The sequence below is a fragment of the Miscanthus floridulus genome, chromosome 8 (genome assembly GCF_019320115.1).
Source record: "Miscanthus floridulus cultivar M001 chromosome 8, ASM1932011v1, whole genome shotgun sequence".
Lineage (NCBI taxonomy): Eukaryota > Viridiplantae > Streptophyta > Magnoliopsida > Poales > Poaceae > Miscanthus > Miscanthus floridulus.
The window spans coordinates 208821187-208843779 of NC_089587.1; the positions used below are offsets into that span (position 1 = coordinate 208821187).

Genomic DNA, 22593 nt, shown 5'->3' on the forward strand with positions numbered 1-22593 from the left:
GGAACCTCCGCTCGACATTTGCTAAAACTAAACCAGAAAACAATTTGTGTGGATGTGGAGCAAGACATGGAGCACTATATATAGAGATGAAGGCAGGTTCACCATGAATGCTACTTGACAAAAAACATGTGTGCGTACTCATTTATTGAATCTGCAAAGGCTAGATGCTTCATCTGAAAAGCCTACAACCATGACTGGTCATTTCATCTGAAAAGGCTACACCTGTGTTTTGTCACTTTATCTAAATGCAGTACATCACTCTGATATTAATTCATTGCGTATACGGATACAACAGTAAACGAATCTAGGCTTTTCAGTGAGTTTTCAAATAGACTTGTAGCCCTTTCAGTGACTGCAACAGTACCTGTAGCCCTTTCAGTGACTGCAATAACACAAGTAGTCTTTTCAGTGATACAAACAGTACCACTACAGTCTTAGGATAGTTAACGAAGTACAGGGCATAAGACCATCTGAAATAAAATCATAGTGCATTACAACATAATAAAAAAAGTCCAGGGAATAAGTTCATCTGAAATAAAAGCAGAGTGCATTACAACATAGTAAAAAAAGTCCAGGGCTACACGACATCGCTCGTGAATGAACCAAATACCTACTGAGTGCAATGAGGCCACTTTCCCTTCCTCTCGGCATCGGGATTCTCCTCCATCGCTGCCTTCGCTCGGCGCACACGCTCAAGCTTCTTCTCCCTCTCCGCCCTGTACGCAGCAACACGCCTCCTTTCCTCCTCTTCCTTATGCTCCTTTTCTATAGCCTCCAGTCTACGTCTCTGCTCAAACCTCTCCTTAACCTCCGCATCCCACTCCTTCAGGCCTTCTAGACGCTGCTTGTCCGACTCCTTGATCTCAGTGTCAATCCACTGCTCAAAGTCACACAGTGGTGGAACGGTCTGCAAGAAAAACAAATTGTTACAAAACAAATAAATAAGCAATACTTAACATCACAAGAAAATTAATTAACACAATAAAAATTCCTTACAAACGATGCACGGCGCTGTTGCTTTGTAGGTTCCCATGCATAATTGAGACACATCTAGTACCTCTATCTATATGTTTCCTCATCTTCAGAGATGTCTACCTTGCAAAGATCACCACAAAAGCACATTGGTCGAGGAACACCTTCAGGGAGAGGCTTTAGGTCGTAGGGATTTGCCCTCTGGTGACCATAGCTACAATTGAAAGAATTTAGTCATATTAACGGAGAACCAAACCTAAACTTAGGGTTTTCTATTTGTTGCACAGATAATGAATAAACATTGGGATTACCTTGGAATACGAGCTTTACCACGCCTTGGCATCCTAACATTACGTAGAAAAAAAATCAATCCAAAGTACCTTGCAACGAATGTAAAGGTACTAACACTACATCACCATACCTCCCAAATAAGCTTTTCATTACAAACCCTAAACAAATTTGAATCCCAACAAACACAAAATTTAACTCAATGATTATAAACCATAACATATACAACACCAACAACACCAACAACCATACATTTGGGTCATTCAATCATTTGAACCACCATACATTGCACGAATGACATGAACATGAACCAAACCTATAATGCCAAGTTCAAAAACAAACGAATCTAAATGAATGAATTGAAAGAGGGAAAAGAGGAGTACCTTGGCAAAACGTCTTGATCATAACAAATTGAAATGTAATGACCAACAAATAAATAAAATACATAGTAACCCTAATGACCAACAAATAACTAACCCTAATAACACCTACAATAAACAAATAACCCTAATGACCAAAATAACTAAAAACCAAACTAACCTAACATGTTCATCACATAAAACAGTTAAACAACAATGCACTCAATGATCCTAAGCCATACATTTTGCAAATGCAAACACAAATATACCAAATCACCAAACAACCATGATTCTAAATGATTAGAGACAATGTAAGCACATCTACGCGGATAGAATGGAGGAGGGGAGGGACCATTACCTCGAGGAAGCTTCGGGAGACAAGATCCGGGCACCGGGGATCGATTTTGGAGGTTAGAGTTTCGTGGGGGCCATGGGGGATTTGGGAGCCGTGGGGGAATGGAGGAGGGGAGGGAAGAAGAAGAAGGGGGCCTCGGCTTAAAGGGTCCAGACCTCGGCGTTGAGTCGGGTCACGCCGAGGTCTGGAGTCTCGGCGTTAAGTGACCCAACGCCGAGCTGCTAGGCCACCGTGCTTTGTTGGGCCGCCTGGGCCGCGCTCCGGATGGGGCCAGAGCTCGGCGCTCGGTCCGACCGCGCCGAGGTTGGGTACTTGGCGACGGCTGACACGACGCCGACGTCTCGGACCCACGCGCCAACGTGTCGACGACGACCCCGGTCTTCCGTGACGTGGCAGTACCTCGGCGTCGAGTGACACGACGCCGAGCCTCATATCTCGGCGTCATGTGCTAAGACGCCTAAAAATGGTCTATTTTCAGAAAATGTTTTGGCGTTGGTATTTTTCTAAAAATTATTTTTAAAAGAGACCAAAATACGAAAATTCCTCGGTCGGAGTGTGCCTCGGTAAATGGAGCATTCAGCCTCCACCAGCACCACTGCGTCCCATCTCTCGGATCACAGGCTCACAGGGAGCAACGCAGAACGCAGGCAGCCCCCCTTCGGCTTTCGGCCAAAGACAGACACGTCGATCAGCAAACCGTACGTGTGGTGGGCGGTGGCTAGTCAAAAGCTGGCACCATCAACCATCGTATGAACACCACGGTGACGGTGAATGAGGAAAGCTGGCATCTTGAGCTGTGGAGGTGCTTTAGGGGTGTTTGGTTTTTAGTGGTTTCTAAAATTTACGTCACATTAAATTGTTTAGATACTAATAAAAAACATTAAATATAGATTAATTATAAAACCAATAACATAGATGGAGGCTAATTTGTGAGATGATTTTTTAAGCCTAACTAATCTGTCATTAGCATATATTTATTAAAGCATCACGTTGTCAAATCATGGACTAATTAGGCTTAAAAGATTCGTCTCGTAAATTAGTCGCAAGTTGTGTAATTAGTTTCGTAATTAGTCTATATTTAATACTTTATGCATATATCTAAACATTCGATGTGATAGAAATTTTAGGAGCAAATGTAGGAACCAAACAGGGCCTTATTTTGACTCGGCACAAATTGCAATGCAAGTGTTGCGGAAGCTTATAGTAGATTACTGCTACTAGGACGGCCGATGGCCAGCACCAGGCAGCTGAACTCAACTTGGAGCCGATTGCATAGATTAGCAAGTGGTTAGCAGGTAGTGCCATTGGCCATTAATCGTGGTATCTGTTTCGAAACCCTTGCCGTTTGTCCTGTTCTACAGCATCAGCGACGGCTTAAACAAATGTGCATGAGCTGATGAGCCCATTCGTCAGGACAGGCGCTAAGCTAAGCATCGCCGACGCGAATAATACGCATGATGAGCTTCCAACCCAAAAGGCTCTGATGATTCCACCAACTGCTGCCGGCATCATTGGCACTGAGTTTATGATTGCCTATTTGGCGTCAACAGCGAATACTAGAGAAACGACACAGCGATATCCTCAAAAGCTATACGCTCGATTCCCATCTGCAAGAGAGTAGCAAGTACATGACATGTCTGGTTGTAAATCTAATAGTAAGCTAGTACTCTAATTTGTTACTTATATGATTCGATGTGCAAACCGTATGGAGGGGGGAAAAAAGCAAAGCAGTCTGACTAACAAACACCTGAAAATTTACACGGATCCGAGGCTACATACTGCATGATCTGAAGCAGCCCTCTCATCCCAGGGTGTCCAACTCCAACTCACAGTGTGCAAATGTAGCAGTAGGCCAATAGCAACCCTTGCGACGAACTAATCCAGGCCAGGTGATCACCGAAAATACAGGTCCACGGGTCAATGATTACGGCCCTACGGTTTTGTGTGGCATGAGTGTATTGAGCCGACATATCAGCTCGTGGCCTCGTCGATGCTCTGCAGCGACGGCCGCCATTGCCGGTGCCGCGCACTGGAGCTCCGGCTGCCGTTGTCCTGACGCGCCAACTGCAGTCAGATGGGAAGAGCAGAAGAGTAATCAGAAGAAGGAACCTTTGCATGTTGCGTGGTTAATAAAATCCGTAGGAAAAGGAAAAGATTCCCGGAAATGATCCCCCCCCCCCCCCCGGCCCTGACATTAGTTGAAACTCACGTATTAATGTATCCCCTAATCTAATGCTGTACTTCCTTCTGGGTGCTATAGCAGCATCAGCCATCAGTAAGTTATCTACACTTCTTCTTTTTTTCCCTAAAAAAGATACTACAATCTTCTTGTATGCATTTCACCTGGAATGTTCAAATTGTGATATTTTATTTACTTATTAGTTTTTTTTAACCGTTTTGTTTACTTGTCATGATTATGATTCTCAGTTATGTCAGAATTTTTCTACAGTGCAGAAATTCCAGTGACAAGAACAGGTGATGAGGATAGTCACGAGAAGATGAACAGCTAACTACCCTGAAGAAGCAACTAAAGGCGCCGTACGGGTCATGGCGAGAGCGTGCATGGGAACATCGGAAAGCAGTTGGATTGGAGAGGCAAAGTCTAATCCCTCCATGTAATAATCACCTGATCAAGGCTGGCGTCCAAGGCTGCCTCGTCGTTGTCCTCCTCCTCGGCCGCGCCCCTCGGCGTGCCCTGCCTCGACTCCAGCAGCTGCTGCTGCGCTTTCCTCTGCTTCTCCTTCCTCGCCTGCACCGCCTTCGTCACCTCTGCAGCAGCGCAGCGCAAGTTAGCAGCCTGTTGATTCATCAGTTTGCCGCAGGGCATACATGCGCGCGCGTACTGGACTGATGGGAGGATTGTTATTTGGCAAAATTGGTTTCACAGCGTCAAAAGATGGCGACATTCAAAAAAATACCATAAAAAACGTTCGTCACGTAAAATACCACCGAAAGAATGAACTGTTATCTTCAAATAGCATTCTATCACGGTGGCTGCTGTTACCGTGAAATCCTCCATCGAGACATCTTTCTTCCTCAACCCAGCTGCATGGTTGGGCATGGTTATGCCGATAGACAGCGACACATGTCCTACGTCGTGTGGCTACCTCGCACGGCCCAGCTGTGTCGGGTCGCACGGCTACGGTTGCAGCTGCCTCACGGCCTCACCTCCGTGGACACTGTCAGGAGGCCAGTGCCCTGTGTGCGACCGTGCGTACGGGCATGGATCATCTATCAATGAGCTCACGACGCACGCAAGAGCAATCGAGTTTACGTGCATGCATATAGGAGTACTCGCGATGGCTGGGACCTGGGACGACGGTGCCGCTGCCTGTGCCTGTGCCTGGACGCCAAGCTCGGAGCTGCCAATTTGCTCTCAGCTCTCACCACCACCGTTCCCCACAGTTGGCACCACCGTACCACTGCCGAGCCGTGTGCCTCACCATCTCCGTCAGCATGTTCTCACCCCTGCGCACGATAGCAAACAACTCTGGGCAGGAGCCACGTCATGTCGCCAAAACTACTGCTGTCCACCGCCATGGCCGGCTCTCGGTTCGCCGTCGCTCTTCCCATGGGTGCAGACCACCAGTGCCTCGGCTGAGCGTACCACCACGTCCGTCCGGACTTCTTCCAACCGCGGCTCACTTGAACTGGGCAAATCCGCTCTGGGACGCTGGATCCTGCCGCCGCCAGGTGCGTTGTTCCTGCTGCTCGCCATGGCCGCCGCGCGGGGAACTCCCGTGGACAGCTCTAATCGGAGGCGCCTCCACCAAGCCAGCTACACTGCCCGCGTCCATCACCATCGCGTGCTCCTCCTTCGACCGAAACTCCGCCGGCAACCCTGCTTCGTGGGCCGCCTCCGTCTTGCTCGACGCCGGGCGTAGACGCTTTGTTTTTTTCGCATGGTGAGCCGCCCCATCACTCTTACTCAACCCCACACAAGCCATGCCCAGAACAGCCCCTCTAGCACCCCCACGCACCTGACATGTACCCGCGCCGACCTTGTAGTCGCCGGGTTTGCCATGCTGCATGCCGCCACAGTTTCCTGTGTTGCATGCCGCGCGGGCACAGGGTCATGCTCCTATGAGCCATATCAGGCCACGCCACTGACATCGATACGTGCGGCCGGCCACCGCGAAGGCCGCCGGTAGGTCAGTCACGGCCGCTGTGCCCTCTCTAGGGTGAATCGGGCTGTGCCCGTATACCGGTGTGTGCGCTCTGTTTCTCTAAAATAGGGAAATAAACGTGTCTCAACTGAGGAATTCACGGCAAAAGCGGCTGCCGTGACGGAATGCTATTTGAAGATAACAGTCTATTTTTTGGTGGTATTTTAAGTAACGGATGTCATTCGATGGTATTTTTTTTAACGTTGTGATCTTTCCGTGCCACAAAACCAATTTTCCCTTTAATTTTAAGCACGGACGACGCACCCTGGGTGGTGATGAGGCGGTAGACGTGGCCGAGGAGCAGCGTCTCCTTGGGCTTGAGCAGCTTGACGCGCGTGAGGCGTACGGTGCGCCGCTCGCCGCCGGGGGCGTCCTTCCGCTCCTCGGCGACGCGGAGCGTGACGAGCGCGACGTAGTGGCCCGGGTTGGCGCGCATGACCTCGGCGGCGCTGGTGGACCAGTAGAGCCGCTCGACGCGCCCGCCCGGGTGCTGGAGCAGCACGTTCGCCGCCTCCGCCGCCTGGCAGTTCCCCATGCTGCGCCGACTGCCTGCTGCTCTGCTGGGTGGGCCGCGCACGCGAGCGAGCGAGCCCGGGGAGCGCCGGAGCGGCGACGGCTGCGATAGAAGAAAGAGGGGAGAGCCGAGAGCAAGAGCAACCGCTCCGCTCTAGTGCCGAGGTGGTATATATGCCGGATGCCGCGACCAGCCAAGGCGCCAAGCCAACCCCACCTACTGCTCTTCCTCCTTTTCTACCCCTGCGGCTTGCCTGCCACGTACTACGCGCCGTGTTCGGATGCCTGCGCTGGGCTCGCGCGGTTGCGCCTCGCGTATGGCGCTGCGCGCTAACGGTTGCCGAGCGTGCGATGCGAACCGGTGGTTGGTGCTCGGCTCGGCTCGGCGTCGTGCGTGCCCTGGCTGGCCGGCGCACGCACCCGTATTTGGGCCAGTGGCGCGGTGAAACCGATGCGATGGATACTTGAATTCGGAATTCCTTATCATCGGCAAAAAGATCCGACGGCCGACGCGGTTTTTGGCCGCCGGGGGAGGGAAGCTAGCTGAGGGCGGAGACCCGCCCGCCTCCCGGATCGTTTTCGCTGCCTTTCTCCCGGTCCCGGAGTCGCACGTGAACGGACGACGGACGTTACGACGTACGTGTTCGGGGCAGTTGTTTGTACTCGGCGGCAAGTTTGCAGTGCGGCAACAGCGAGAGGAAAAAGGGAAGCCCCCATGCTCCATCAATTGGTCGTTTTCGCGGGGCGTCGTGCGGACCAGGGCGGTCGTTCCATCGGATGGATCGACCATTTTGTGTTTTTTTGCGACGAAATGATGGATCGACCATTGGGTTGGGTCTTTGGCTTCTCTCTCTCCGTCCCTGCTGCGTACGTCTCGTCCACCACCGGCCAACGTGAACGTACGTCGAAAACCGTGGCTCCCGTAGCGGTAGAGTCCATGGCAAACGGCAGCAGCCACCACCGCCGGCTACCGAAGTCTGGCGGCGCTCCGAAGTTCTGATGTGCGTTTCCCACCTGCACGGCTTTGTCCAATAGGGGATTCCCAAGTCGCAAGTGAATTGATCAGCAGTCACCAGAGTCAGCTTGTCTATATTTCATTATATTTCTTGTGAAAGAACATCGATCGATTGGTGGCGCTTCAGCATTTTCCAGAGTCTATGTGCCGTGTTCAATAGGTGGAGAACATTACCAGTAACAGACTGTAGTTTGGATTGGATCCACCGGTCCACCCGCTGGTTCAGGTCAACCTTCTCTCTGATGATGGGCCTACACCTCACTAACATTCAGCAGGCAGTTGTGCAGCTTCTAAGTAGTACATTTTTCATAGAGCACCAAACTATGAAAGGTCATCGATTGGTGGCGCTTCAGCATTTCCAAAGTCTGTCCTGTTCCATAGCCCATAGGTGAAGAATATTACCAGTAAGTAGTAACAGATCGTACTAGTTTGGATCCACATCCACCCACTGCTGGTCAGGGTAAACCTTTTACCTGATGCTGGGCCTACACCTCATTAACATTCATCAGGCAGCTGTGCAGTTTTTCCATGTATTTTGATAGATCACCAAACTTCAACTATCTACTGTATGCAGCTGGAGATCGCAGACAGAGAACTTTTGTGTGTTGGGTGTTTGGGAGTATTCATGTGTATGGGAATCTTCTACCTTTCTTTTGTGTAATACCAACATCTGCCACAAAGATGCTCCAAAACGAAAGCTTCACGACGGTACATTGACGTACCGTGTGGGTTCAAATTGAAGCCTTGTTTGTTGTTGCTCAGTGAGCTTTGCCTCACCAGTCACCACGATCATTTGATACTAAGTTGTAGTACTGCATGTGTGGAAGATTAGTTGACGATTGCTTTAAATAAAAACAAGAAGATTAGTTCATCATAACAAAGAGAAAAAGGTTTTGCCACCATGCCACGCATCACAATTAAATATTGATTCAGTATAAAACACTCGCTTCAAAGTTCAAACAGTGTACGAGCAGCACAATGCAAAATGCAAGCGCACCAGCTTGAGATCTTTAATTTTTTACAACGACACATGTTTGAAATCTTTGTGATTTTTTATTTATATAGATGCCGTCACTCATGCTGATGCCACATATCACGGCACAATGCTGCCTCAAACAACACTATTATGTTGCGATGACTTGATCATCAATTTTATTTCTACATACACTTTGCAATCGCTTCCCTGACAATGGAATGTGCCGAGCTAAAAAAAATTGAGGCGACCATTCTGCTGCTTGCCTGCCAACCAGCAGCCCCCTGGAAACAAGCCTGTATAAAAATCGTGTCAAACATCCACCTTCAGTTGCAAGTAAAATAAAATTTAATTAAAGTGTCTAGGTTAGGTAGTTATATTAGTGCCTTAGATGTTTAATAGTTAGCCGAAGATGGATGGGGACTTGGCAGAGTCAGCTCTCCTTATTGCCAGGGCAGGCAGCGTGTGTGGTTCACGTCTGCTTTTCCGGTGATCGTCGATCCCAGCTACCACTGATGGCCGACCGATGGGTGGTGGAACGCATGAGGTTCTCTTGGTTAACAATGGCAACGCGGCTATCAGCAGCAGTGCACTGGTGCTAGCAGATAGCAAGTTCGTTCAGCAACAGCATCTGTGTGTATCAGAAGCTCGCTCGCGTGGTGTCAGGATCATCGGTGGTCACCGTAATCCCACAGGGATATGGCAATGCTCATGCATTAATGAGACCATGTGCACCGGCGCGCGGCTGCCTTGCTCGAGTTGGCGTCCCGCGCACCCTCTCCTCCTCCATGCGACCATTTGTACTAGCTCTCTACGGACAGCGAGAGAAGTAAGAGAAGCTGCCGAAGAAGGGGATGACGTGTTACATGGGAAAGTCTTCGCGGCAATAGATTTATCCAGCGTCGGTGATGCCGATGTGTGAGGCCAGGTGAGGTCAGTATCGCATATTTTTCATCAAGGTGATCAAACCCTAATAACGTACGTGTACGTACCTCCAAGAATTTCACAAGCTTCAGAGTTTTTGTTAGTTAGTATAAAAAAAAGCTACAGATTTCAGAGAGGGAAAAATAATGCTTCAGCAGCTCCTACCAACCTGCTATTATCCCTAGGTATACACTGTAGTATACAGGATACTGCATCGAAAAATAGGGGGAAAAAATGAAAGGAGAGAGACGTGGGTTATTTCTGATTCTGATGCATCACACGAGGAACAGTCTGCTGGTGCTATGAGTTCAGCACTGTGCAAGTGGGCACTGTTATTGGGCATGCAATGCAACGCCGTTGGATGGGCCAATCTCGAAATCAGGCCCACTCGAATCATTTCCCCAATAATTCGAACCTCAGCAGACACGTAGCTGACCTGCTCAACTGCATTTGGCAAGGCTGGTTCCCCGGGCTACGTCTCCAAGAGCACCCTATATTTTGTTCCCAAAACATAGTGTTTTACAACTCTAAAAAAGAATTAGGAGGAATACATTAGGTCATCTCAAGGATACCTAATAATTTTACTTCTAAAAATCAAAATTTGGTCCCACGAGATTTTTTTTCTGTGGCAGTTTCTTTTTTTCACGCGACATCCACGAAGCCGGTCGCATCTACGCTCGCCGCCGCCTCATTCATGCTCGTGCCGATCCATAGCAGTTCCCAGCCGGCGATTACAGGAGCACGACAAGGTTCAGTACACCTTCCGATGGATTCATGGAGGAAACTAAAGATGGGCAAGCACATAGGAAGAGAACCTTGCATCTCCGTGGTGACATTGTCCTGTGTATCGCGGAGGGCGGCGGCCTCCTCCTCCATCTCCTTCAGCCTGCACTTCATCTCGTAGATACGACACACGCGGTTTATGGCTTCAGACTGCTGTAGATACGACGTGCTGAATGTTTCCCAGGTTCCATCTCATCGGCTTCTCCATGGGCGGCGACGGACGCGAGCGAGGTGGAGCGTCACGGCGACAAACGCGAGCGAGCATGTCGGCGAGCGCGTAGCGGTGGCGTACGGCCGCCGGGAGCAGGTCGGCGTGGCCCGGGTGGGTCGTCGCACGAGAACCTGCTGGCCGTGGTCCGCGCGATTGGGAGGTGCGAGTGACTTTACACGCCCTGGGTCATTTTTTTTTCCAAATGCTAAAAGATTAGGAGGTGGAATTAGAGGTGGTTGAAGATGTGTTTTTTCAATCTTGCTAAAGATCAAAGGATTAGGAGAGTGTTTTGGAACTCTCGGAGGTGCTCTAAACTGGAGCAAAATGTGGCTGAGAACGCACTCATCTTAAAGGCTTCCATTATATTCATGGACCATATGCAAATCGCAATGCGATTTACGCACGTACGCAGACGCGTCCTGAGTGCGTGAATACGTGTGTGCAGATTGCAACATGGGCGCTAACCCTACCTGCCTTATCATCGCTGTCGCCTTTCCCTGCTTGATGTCCATCGCTGATGCGTGTGGTGTGCCACAACCGTGTTCGTACAGTAACGCCTGGCGGCATCCGCCGAGCCCTTGTTTGTCAGGTCTCAGGCCATGAGATGAGAGCATCGTCCTAGCTGTCGATCAGTGGACGGAAGCGAATGATCAGGCTGTGGTGGTCCTTGGTCAGGGCTAGGGCTATATGGGCCAATCAGATTCAGGTCCCCCTGTTTAGCCTGTTCTGCTCGTTGCTTCCTCTTTGGTTCCACCTACGAGTCGAAAATGACCAGCATAGTTTGAACAAAGACGTTGTTTCTTCAGAAGTTCAGAATTCAGACGCGTAGGGGGAAAAAAAAAGAGAAAGGCCTACCTAGTTCGATGAAGAAGTTGTTGAAGCCTTGCCTTCCATTTTACAAAAAAAATAAGGTCATCTAGTTGTTGAGCATCTAATTAAATTGCCATCATGGAACATTTTTTTGGAAGAAAAATCTCGCCTGAACTTGGCCCACCATACCATGATGCACTGATAAACACGAGAGACGACGACGACTTCTATAATTATTGTGAATCACCAAATCGGAAGAAGTATATGCCTCAAAGATTTGGCACCAACAGCCATGTCAACATGCCGCTTACGCAGGAATCAGCACCGAGGTCCGCAGGAATCAGCAGTTCCAAGGATAACACAACAAACGAAGCCACACGATCATGTGAGAAATACTCCACATATAAGAAACAGCCTGCCATGAATCAGAGGATCACAGATGCCCTACCTGCAATAGTACACTTCTTGGCAGCAACTAGCCCAAGGGGAATATTGTTGTTTAGACGAACAAAATCTCAAGCTAGCGCCGGCTTTCAACGACCGGAAGAATGCTGAGAATCTAATCTTTTACATTTTAAAGTTATTTGGTAGATGCAATCATGCATCTGCACATGTAAACAGTAGTAGCGTCACGGGTGCAATGGCAATCGGTGGGAATTTTGTTAGGAATTTACACACAGTCTCCGAGCTAGATAATGTTCGCAGCGTGCCAAAACTAAATATGTGCCTGAATGTAAAACACAAGCAGAACAAACCATCGTAGCATCACGTTCCATTTTCCTCTTATTATGATAACTACTGTAGAGAGCAAATCACAGATTATCCGTAATAAGAATTGTTAGAATAAATGGGCTAGACCCAATACAAATTCTGAATATCTAAATAAATTCCAAAGACCCATTCATGTGTCTAAAGAGTAGAGAGGATGCTCGGACACGAAGCAGGGGAAGAAAGAGAGGATGCTCGGACAGACCAACTTGGATGGCGACAAGACACGAGGTGGTACTTCATTTTTGGAGGGACACCTGAGGAGTGAGCGATGCATGTGACGGATCTAAAGGTTTGTTTGGCTAGAGTTCAATCCACATGTATTAACTATTAAGATGAATTAGATTGTAGCCAAACAAAACCTAGGTATATTTATTATTATAACATTCCTTGTAGAGACTATGCCGTCCCCTGTTATCTCCGATCCTCCAAGCAAACGCATGCAAAGTGTATACTCTTCTCGAGACGTTTTTACTTTCCTAAATACACTTTGTCTATACACTTAGATTAGATATCCACACTAAAAACATAACCAAAATATATTTAGAAAAACTCAAACGTCTAATAATTTGAAATGGAGGGAGTAGAAAAGAGCACGGCCCTAGGGTGTTGGAACCGACTCATGTTGTTTCCCCGCACAGAATCAACAAGGTTTGGTAGCAAATACGTGTGCTTCCTGGAGAGGACCAATTACAGCTCCAAAAATGCTGATCCCCAAGAAAATTATCGCACTATTCGCTTGGCTTATAAGCCATACTTTTTCAGCCAACAAACAGTATTTTTTTCTCACAACAAATCAGCCACTTTTAGCCGTGGCTTATCAGCCTAACGAACCGGGCCGGATTACCCCACAGCAGAGGCTACACTGAAGCACCAAGTTAACATTACAAAAGATTGCGGTGGCCGGATTACTACAATATATAATATTAGCATAGTGTACTACAATGACATTGCCATTCCACTAATCCCGTTTGTGAATGATGAAATTTGACTACAATAACATGTATGAACTAACATGCTATTCCCATACGACAAACGGGTAACCAAAATTTCCTACTTTTGGCACCAAATAAAGTATACAGCAGCCGTAGGATCTTTCATCCTTTTGAAGCATAATTTTTTTTTTCATATGCCAAAGATCAACAGTGCCACCACCAGAGAACAGGGGATAGACAGTCCAGAGTAACAAGAGTAACCACAGCAATCTCAGACCGAAGGGAAGAACTTGTTCAGGTTGAATGGCAGGGAATAGAACTCCTCACTTCTTGTATCAGTCCTGTATGACCGGAACTTGTCCCACCAATGGTAGCCTCGGTCTTTCCTGACAGAACTTTCATGTCTTTGAATAGTGTTGTCCAGAAGATATGCAACGAAGCCAGCAACAAACGCCTTGGACGAGAATATCACATTTACTATGTCGTTGAACTGTACGAGTAAACAAGACAAATGATTAGTAATTCATTTACCTTTCCACAGAACTGTAAGGTTTCTTTCTTTTTTTTCTTTTTTTTTTTGAAAACACAGGAGAGATGGTTATGTTAAATTACATGATCACATTAACTATAGCACTAAGATTTCTGAAAGACAGCTGTTACATACCCATCTTGAATGTGTGTGAACAGGGCCATAACCAGCAACAGATGTGTACTCATTAAAGTATTGAGGAACTGAAAGGCCCACGAAAACTGAGAACCCAAGGATGAACTTGGTCCTAAAGCTGTTGAGGTTACAGAACTGAAGAAAGCCAAACCCAGCAGAACCTAATAGAACAAAGTTCATAACAGTTACACATATTGGATGCATCAATCGTCATAACTTGAACTAATAGAACAAACACAAGTAGGTTGAAGGTCTTTGCTCACCAGCATAAGCAAAGAAGATACAATATAGAGCTGCAAAGATGGGTGCAGGAATTGAGGCGAACACAGCTCCAAATTTCCCTGGGTAGTCAAAATGACCCATGATTATTACAGAAAACGCAAGTATTCATGTTCTGAGATGACCAGAGCATGCAAAATTGCAATGCATATGCTAGGCAATTTCCATTGAACGCCAATTTCAGGTTAAGTAGCAATGAAGTTCTGTAAACAACATTGTAGTGAACCGCAAACAGAAGAGATAATTAACAGAACTGCACAACCCATTCTCAAAACAGTTCAATTAAATTCTCCTTTTGGATAATATTGTATTAACACTTGTTCCTCACATTTACTAATACGGATGCCCATTATAGTACATGCTCAGAGCCTCAGATTCACAATTATATCAATTGATATTCCATAATTAAGTTAGACAAGTTAAGGGTCACACTTTCTAATTTTATAAGAATTAGAAATAATGATCTAACAGGAGCCGACCCGCTTGGACCCATTGGGCACAGGCAGACTTGACACTCGAGGCAGTATTCTGTAGCTATAGATATTGTATGAAAGGCATCTAAGAAGTCAGCACTACATAAGCTACTCGCTGGTTTATCAAGTAAACTGAAGGCAAAAGGCCTTGCAAGCAATAGCAATGGTCCAATTAAATTCCTTGAAAGAAAATATTTAAGGGCATAATTTCAACTTGGGGGTCAAGTAGGTGGTGAAGTTATGAAAATGGGGAATGCTTGTTTCTGCGCATCCGTGTATTAATGCCCCTCACCTGCACAGCCTCTCAATCTGACTATCCCCTCCCAAATTGACGCTCCTCCAGCAGACTAATTCTTCTTCCTGCGAAATCACCATCGCCCCCAGGCCCCATCATTCTTCTTCCTTGCACAGCGCAAGTCACAAACTCTCACTGGCTCCTTGCTCCCAGCAGCGCACAGAGAAGTCACAACAGAGCAAGCCATGTGGTGCAGGAGGGTGAGATAGAAACTGCCTGAATCAGGAGACTACCGAATTAGGGTCAGGGATTTGGGCTCTGGGTTGTTTTGGAGGGCTCCATGTCCGGCAGGCTTAGAGGGATGGCCTGCAGCAGCAGCAGGCACGGCAGCAGAGGCCGGGGTCGGCAGCGAGCAGCTGAGGCCTGGGTCAGCAGCGAACGACTGCAGTGGTTAGTGGAGGGTGGGGTGAACGCAGGAGTTGGGCGGCAAGGACGCGAGGTGCTGCTGGCTGGGGCGGCACAGCGGCAGTTGATATCTGAGGCGGCAGCGTGCCTGGGTGAGGCTGTGTTGTTGGCTGCAAAAGGGACATGCTGTGAGGGAGGTGGTGGAGAACACCATGGTAGTCAAAATAGAGGGAAGAAGAGAAGAGGAAAGAAAGAAAATGAACAGAAATGGAAACAACTCGGTAAGCTATTTTTGGAGTGTGCAAGCTAGAAGTCTAAAGCATGTGCATGCAGGATTAAGCAGTGTCTTGTGAAAATTATTCGCCACAATTCAGTTTCTTAAAAAAACTACTGCCGGATATCTCTATACACAGCCTGGTTCTAGACTGCATGAGTCCGAGTTTCACTTCAAACTTCAAAAGGAACACAATCAATCGATCTATACAGTATACTGTATGCACCACCGACAATCTTAACAACCTCATTAAGGAAAGGGAAGAGTCCTATGCGATAACTAGTACTATATAGCAGGCTTATGCGACAAACAAAACCAGGCCAATTTTGAAGTCCCATCATACATGTTAGGCTTAAATCTGCTATCTCAAAGATCTGGTAAAGAATCAAATGCTAGTCCCATGACAAGTAAACTGACCCAGAATAGAGAAGAATATCATGAAACCAGCTGATATCTGCACTACCCTTCGGCTACCAACGCGTGTCAAAGCTAGCAAACCAGCATTTTCACTGCAGTTAAGGAAACAATTGTCGTATCAAGCCGAATTAGATCTATTCCTTAGAGAAGACTTGTGTTAAAATAGAAATGAGATGCATTCCTTAAAAATGTACTGTCTGGTGCTTACACTGATACAGAAGACCCATTTCCAGTCCCAAATAGCCCATCCAGAAGAATACCGATGCCCTAAAGCAAGAACAGTTGCATGCTCTAAGTCAACTAAAATATACAATTATCCAGTAAAACCTGAACATGTGGTAGATGAAAAATAACATGTACCTGCCAGCCAATACCACGGCTAAGAACAGAGGGTGGGATTGGTGTAGCACTAGCATACCTAGAGACAGCAATGAAGGCCCCAGTGGACTACAAACACAAGGGATAGCCAGTTAGTGAGATCATTATTATATCACCATACAAACACACATATAGCAACAATGTGCTGGAATATTTGATTTTTTTTCTCTAAGAGCAGCGAGCCAAACCTCCACGAGAGCAACAAATGATGCTGCCATCATTGCAAAAGCTTCACCCGCATCGAAAGTTGGAGCACCCCACTGAAAGGGATATGGAACTCTGATCCTGTCATTTCATTTGTGGAAAAGTTACACTAATCATATATTTTGACAACAATGATGGTGACATATGAACAATTGTATCTTCAGAACTGTAAACAGTACCAGGGTGCGCCACCAATTAATCCAGAACGGTCAGTGCGGCAATGAAATTGAGTCTTTGGTGGTGCATTCCTGTATGCTCCTCCAACAGTGAGAAGGTATGCATAGAGCCACACTATGGGGATAGTGAACAGTACAGCAAATCGGTCAAAGATAGACTTCAGCATGTGAACAGTATGCGGCAGGTACTGCAAAAATGGAACAGAAAGGAAAATGGTAGTTGGATGACATGTAGAGAGTTAGAGAGCAAATTGGGTGCAACAAACAAATGTATAGAAATCCAATCATACCATCGTAAAGATCACCAGAAGGATTAGTTCAGGTAGACCAATCTCAACACATTTGGCAACCTGGATATTTATAGTTCAAGCATGAGCAAATATCCTTGAATGAATAGCGAATAGAAACACAATTATCAAAGCTTACCGAGGGAAATCCTAGCTCATACAGTCCAAATCCAACTAGTGCCACCAAAGGAGCAGCTGAAAGTGGACTCAGATACCTGGAACAAAACGAGTACATACAAGTATAAGACCTCAAGTGAGAAAGAGTAATGCGTCACTTCTGCAAGATTCTTTCTTGCTTGAGTACCTCTGGAGCAGATACTGAAATTAGAAATACAGTTAACTAATTTGTTCATCTTCCTACCTTGCAACATTACGCCAAAGGCCACTGAACCCAACTATAATCTGTAAGGCTGAAGCCACAATCAATGCACCTTGTGTCCCACGCATGATGCGGAGAAATTTCTTCAGAAAAAATAACAAGTAAATGATCAGGTCCAGGTGTACACAACTAAGATAGTAAGATCAGAAAAATGGCAGATTGCAGTACTTTCAACATACAGTGTGTGGATTAGGTTCATTAGCATAACGTCCAGCAAGGATGATTGAGATGGTAGGCAGAACAAAGGTGTATGACCCCCCAATCACTGCAGGCAACCTGGTACCAAAGAAACTCTGCAGGAGGGTGTTGATACCTGCAACGAACAGCAATGTCTGGATAACCACTGCCTTGTCCTCCTAACACAAAGAACCGTAGGAATTAGATTGATAGCTTAGAACCAAGTAACCAACGCAACATGAATAGTAAAATTCGAAATCCCACATTGTTTCCTCCCATTTGTGGAACTAGTGCAGTTGGTATGATCACAGTGGTACCCAGCATGACCAGATAATGTTGGAACCCAAGAAGAACGGCTTCAGCTGCATTGCAAACAATCCCATAGAACCAAGTTAGAGCAAAAAGTTCCTCACTAATAGTATTATATCAAAATTTTGAAGTATTCAAGCATGTGAGCGAAGTATTTTTGTAGTAGACAGCATCATATGTGTACCATTGTCAACTATATTGGAAACATGTTGAAGCTAATCCAAGACAAACACAAAATCAAGTTTGAATCGATAACTTCGACTGTAGGCGCGAGGGGCATCGAGCTCGGAACTGCCCGCTGGGCGATGGCAAGCGCGGCCGGCCTCCAGCTCCTCAGGGTCCTCGCCGCAGGGTGCCTCGCCGGCGCTCCTCGGGTGGTCGTCGCACCCACACCTCTACTGACTCTGAGCGCTCCATCGCGCCGCGCACATTCACGTCCGCGCCCGCCGGCATCGGCCGCGGCGGGGGACCGTCGCTGGGCCTGGCAAGTTTCGGTCGGCAATCCGTTCTCATTGGGGCGGTCCGTTGCCCGCTGGTCGTGGGAAATGCTGGGCCCACGGGGGCGAGCGTCGCAATTGGTGGGCCGCGTGAGATCCCGGATGTTGCATCGTCGCGGCCTCGGGAGCGTGCGCCTGGAGCTCTGTCACCTGCAGACACTGTTGCTCCATGCCTTGCTGATGTCCGCCAGCTTTGCTGCAGGGAGGCCACGTCTGGTGTAGTACAGCAGGCGGGAGAGGCCCCCATGCTGCTACTTGAGGCTACGGCGCTGACTTTGGCCGGCTCGGGGATCAAGGTCGCCGAGCCACGATTGATTCTGCCGAGCCCCTCGCCCCACCTGCTCAGGGCGGTCTCGCCTGGGAGCAGCGCGTTTGGGCTGGTGGGCCGGATAGTTGCGTTTGACCCTGAACTTCATTGCGGAGGGGCCCAGGGGGACCCAAGCTTGGGGAAACATCTGGTCGGGTACATCTGGAGGCTGTTTCCTCCGATTGGTGCGCCGACTGCGTCGAAGTGGAGCTCGCTGGCCCATTTCGCTCGGCCCCTTCTTCGGACGAGGAGCACTCGGACCACGTGAGGACGCTGTCCAAAGTTCCTTCCCCGCCTGTGGCCTTGGCGCCCATGGGCGCGGCGGTGGCTGTGGCACCAGCTCCGGTGTTACCAAGTGCCATCTCGCAGTGTCTACAGTCGCAGCTTTGCTCTGCCATCACGGAGCCGATCTTGGTCGAACCTCCACGTCTCCGTGTTCCTAGGAGGCGTCGTGCGATTGAATGCACATTCTCACCGCCACGTCGTAGCGGGAGGCTGGCGGCCAAGAGCAGATGCAGAGCCTCCAACCCGACCGTGCAAGCCTAGATCGTGATGATGGCAAAATGGGGAGTCCGCCAGCAGGATCAGACGCCACAGGCCGATGCGGAGGGCGATTTCGATGAGTACATGGCCCTATTCGGCGGACCTCTCTTGGAGTCCAAGTGCGAGGCAATCAGGACGCTCTTCCCTATAGGCTGCGCGATTGAGGGCATCTAGCTGGTGGAGGGGGTTGACCTTGAGGTTTAGCCTACCTCTGGGTACCCGCTCTACGTCGCCCAATCGTTGCCCATGGCCTAGTTTACTAGCTCGCTATCGCTCAACCCGTTGTTGCTTTTAGTCCCTCTTGTGGCAGTAGCCGGGCTTCGTCGTAGTTTTTCTTTAGTTTTTTTGCTTCTGTTTTTCTTCCTTCTCCTCGCCTAGTGTTGAGCCGTTTGTTGTTTGGTTCGGTGTTGTCTACTTCCTCTTAATGAAATACGTGCTACACGGCACGTTCGTGAAAAAATAAATTCAGTTTACTTATCCTATTTACAAATGCAGATGATCCAAGATTAGGACATGACATGTTTCTCCTTTAACACCATAAGTTCCATGCAAGCACGATGAATTGAATGCACAACAAATGGATCATTTTTTCTCCTAAACATGCTGGTGTCTTTCACCCCCTCCATCCATGGATCAAACTCAACCAGTAGGTGCAAAATCCCATGCAGGTCATATGCAACTTATAATGAACTAAACCCAAAATTTATTTGTGGCTATGTGCTGTAAAACATTAAATGCCAGAAAAGGCAGTAGTGGGGTTTCAAAGTGACACAACCAAACAGATCATTACTTTCACAACTATGTAACCACGGCACATCCACTAGCATGCTATATAAACAGATGCATCAGTTCATATGACAGGGTAGAAAGCTCCAACTCAATAATACAGGGAATTAAAGCAACTTGAAGCCAGATTTGGAGCTAGCTAGTAGCACTGGCATAGAGTCTATAGCAATCCAATAGTGTACTACAGATTACAAACGAAATAAACATGGACTAGATACGTTATACTAACAAAAAAGGCAGAGAGCATGTGCTTTAACGCAGGAAAGAGTCAACGCTAAGAGTTGATTAACACCATAGTTACTCGGTAGAACTCTAAAGCAGCACTAGATTTCCTGAATATTCCATCCACACAACTGAGAAGTCTCAATCTTAGGAATATACCACTGCTATCAGTTAATAAGGTGACAGAGAACCGGGATCACAGATTCGGGAGCCGTGTGCAACTTGAGCATCAAGAGCAACACAACCTCCTTTCCATGATTCCTTTGAGAGTTCATTTGGCGGATATAAGCCACTTGCAACAACACGAGTCAAAGCTTTTGCAGAATCACGAGCATCCGATTAAACAACTAGAGAGGCGACATGCGGAACGGAAAGGCGAACCACCTTTTTAGAATTATATGGGACTGACTGAGACCATGAAAGCTCAGGCAGATCTCGCAAATCCCCCGTAAAACCCAATCGCCGACCCAAGCGAGGCGTCAAGGTGTGGGAGATGGCCACACCCACACCGCACCGTCGCCACAGACCCTTGACAACGACGAGCGGAACTGCGACGTTGGTAGCAGCAGCGCATCGCTATCGCGGCCAACTTCCTACCAGCCGGGACCAAAACAAACCCCTTCGAAATTATGGGCCGCGCCACGGAGTTTGTTGTTGTTCCCTAACAAGGGCGTGACTCGTGAGCCAGCGGAGGCAACTTGGGAACGGGAAAAACTTGCCATGAGCCGCCCGAGAGCGACGGCGAGTTGCCCGGAGGGCCGGAGGCGAGGAGGAAGCGATGGGATGGGAATGGGAGACTCACGCCACGGAGGAGGGCTGGTGATGCAGTAGGAGACCCCCGGCAGCTGGTCCTTGACGGGGTGCGGCGTGAGGTCGTCATGCTTCGGCCCGCCGCCGCCGCCTCCACCCCCGGCCATCTCGCGGCCCTTCCCAGATCACGGAGCACGCACACAACCCCCACTTCCCCTCGCGCTAGGTCGCAATGCTAGCGCGAGGAGGAGCCAGCAGCAGCGGTGGCGTTGTTGCCGAGTGGTGGTGTGGTGCGAGCGCTACCGCTAGCGCGCAGCAGTAGAGTATTGTAGTGGGCACTGGATCAGAGGGAAGTGTGTGAGGGGAGGAGGAGTAGAGCGCAGGCGGACGCGGTCAAAAAAGCGAGCGCTCGGTCGCTGCAGAGGCTGGCAGTGGCAGGAGGGAGGGGCACGGCGGGGCGGGGGACTGGGGGGAGCGGTTGTTTTTCTGCGCGCGTCGCCGTCGTCTCTTGCTGCCCGTAGCCGCTGCGGCAGGGGAGAGAGGAGAGGACAGCTCACGCCCCGCCCGCACGGCTCCAAAACCGCATTTATGCGGGCGTTGTTTTGCGTGTGCGCGTGAGCGAGCCGTGCGAATCTCTCCTGCCTGGCTGCCTCTCCTTGCGCGGTGCGGTGGGGCTGCCACCCGCCCGCGGCCCCCGGCTGCCAGCCCACCCCCACACCGCGCTGCTCGGAACGGCTGAAGCCCCACCAGCTTCTCCAGATTTTCGCGCGACTTTGCAACGAAACCGGGGGTGTGGGACGCGGTGGATTTGACCATGTATTTCAGGTTGGTTCATCACGTCCCGTTTCTGCCGCCTCGGTCCGGTCCGTTTTTGCCGTGACGCTCGCGCGTTTGCAGCGCGCTTTGGGCTCTGGGCGTTGGGAACGTGGCTGGCGATGGATTATGCGTGAAGAAAGAGGAGTGCTTTCCACTCGTTGGGTTCATGGCTCGTACTGGCGCGAGATAGCGTGGGTACAGCGGCCTAGTGGGCACTGGAGCGCTTTCTTTCTTTTTGGGTTCCCTTGGCCTTGGGGAGAGCTGCGAATTGCTGTGTTGCGTTACTACTAGCAGGGGCAGGGAGTAGGAGCGAGAGAGCTGTGACAGGAGATGGGTTATTTTTCCGCTTTTCCGCGTCTCGTTCCGAGGGGAGAAGGCGTGAAAAGAGCAGGCAGGGGCGCTTTTGATCTGTACGCAAAGTTGCGCGGCCGTACCACTCCGAGGCGAGATTGTGTTCCTCCCCTTCGTTTTGCTCTTCCACAGCGCAGCATTTGGCCCTTTTCTTTTCTCGTCTGTGGTGTTGTCCGTTATCCCGGCGAGAATGATTAGTCACGGGCTGGCCTCAAAAGCCAGCGAGGGTCACACGCTGACGCTGTGTTGCAGCAGCCCTTGTTTAGCTAAGCGGATGCTACGCCAGTCTCGCCTTTGTTTGTTCATACTAATGACCAAGGGATCCTACCGGTCTATCGATAATTTATTACCACAGGGCTCTTCTAGAAGTAGAAGCCCACACCTGCAAAGTGGTTAGTCGTGATCTTGCACGATGAGCATTAAATTAGAAAAGGTGTGCTGCTGATGGCCATGGAGATCTCGAGTTCTCGGGCACGAGGAAATGCATGGGCATCGCCGTCTGGGGATTTCTTATCTTCAAGGATCAATGAAGCAATTGGCATGTGGGTGGGGGAGGAGGTCTCGCATGTGTCCCAACTGCCCAAGGGAAGCA

The 22593-nt window shown here is 48.8% G+C and overlaps 2 protein-coding genes across 2 annotated transcripts; both read right to left on the reverse strand.

The window, feature by feature from the left end:
- Nucleotides 1-3552: 3552 nt before the first annotated feature.
- On the reverse strand, nt 3553-6861 carry LOC136474767 (uncharacterized). Its single transcript, XM_066472322.1, has 3 exons — nt 6405-6861; nt 4601-4743; nt 3553-4038 (listed from the first exon to the last, which is right to left on the reverse strand). The coding sequence occupies exons 1-3, from the start codon at nt 6673-6675 to the stop codon at nt 3946-3948; spliced, it is 507 nt and encodes a 168-aa protein (XP_066328419.1). The 5' UTR covers nt 6676-6861; the 3' UTR covers nt 3553-3945.
- A 6051-nt stretch (nt 6862-12912) lies between these two features.
- Nucleotides 12913-21310, reverse strand: LOC136478063 (nucleobase-ascorbate transporter 6-like). The gene is made up of 14 exons (XM_066476387.1): nt 20887-21310; nt 17685-17782; nt 17423-17599; nt 17226-17326; nt 17004-17079; nt 16868-16927; nt 16581-16765; nt 16386-16482; nt 16180-16266; nt 16028-16086; nt 15820-15911; nt 14000-14077; nt 13737-13897; nt 12913-13562 (listed from the first exon to the last, which is right to left on the reverse strand). The coding sequence occupies exons 1-14, from the start codon at nt 20999-21001 to the stop codon at nt 13344-13346; spliced, it is 1605 nt and encodes a 534-aa protein (XP_066332484.1). The 5' UTR covers nt 21002-21310; the 3' UTR covers nt 12913-13343.
- Nucleotides 21311-22593: the final 1283 nt, after the last annotated feature.

Excerpts from the sequence above, each read along its gene's own strand:
- LOC136474767 (XM_066472322.1), bottom strand. The coding sequence starts at position 6,675 with ATGGGGAACTGCCAGGCGGCGGAGGCGGCGAACGTGCTGCTCCAGCAC. Across the intron at positions 4,744-6,404 it reads CCGCCTCATCACCACCCAGG|AGGTGACGAAGGCGGTGCAG; the intron begins GTGCGTCGTCCG and ends GCGCTGCTGCAG. Across the intron at positions 4,039-4,600 it reads TGGACGCCAGCCTTGATCAG|TTGGCGCGTCAGGACAACGG; the intron begins GTGATTATTACA and ends ATCTGACTGCAG.
- LOC136478063 (XM_066476387.1), bottom strand. The coding sequence starts at position 21,001 with ATGGCCGGGGGTGGAGGCGGCGGCGGCGGGCCGAAGCATGACGACCTC. Across the intron at positions 17,080-17,225 it reads CTTTGGCGTAATGTTGCAAG|GTATCTGAGTCCACTTTCAG; the intron begins GTAGGAAGATGA and ends GTTTTGTTCCAG. Across the intron at positions 16,267-16,385 it reads CATTTGTTGCTCTCGTGGAG|TCCACTGGGGCCTTCATTGC; the intron begins GTTTGGCTCGCT and ends TTGTGTTTGTAG.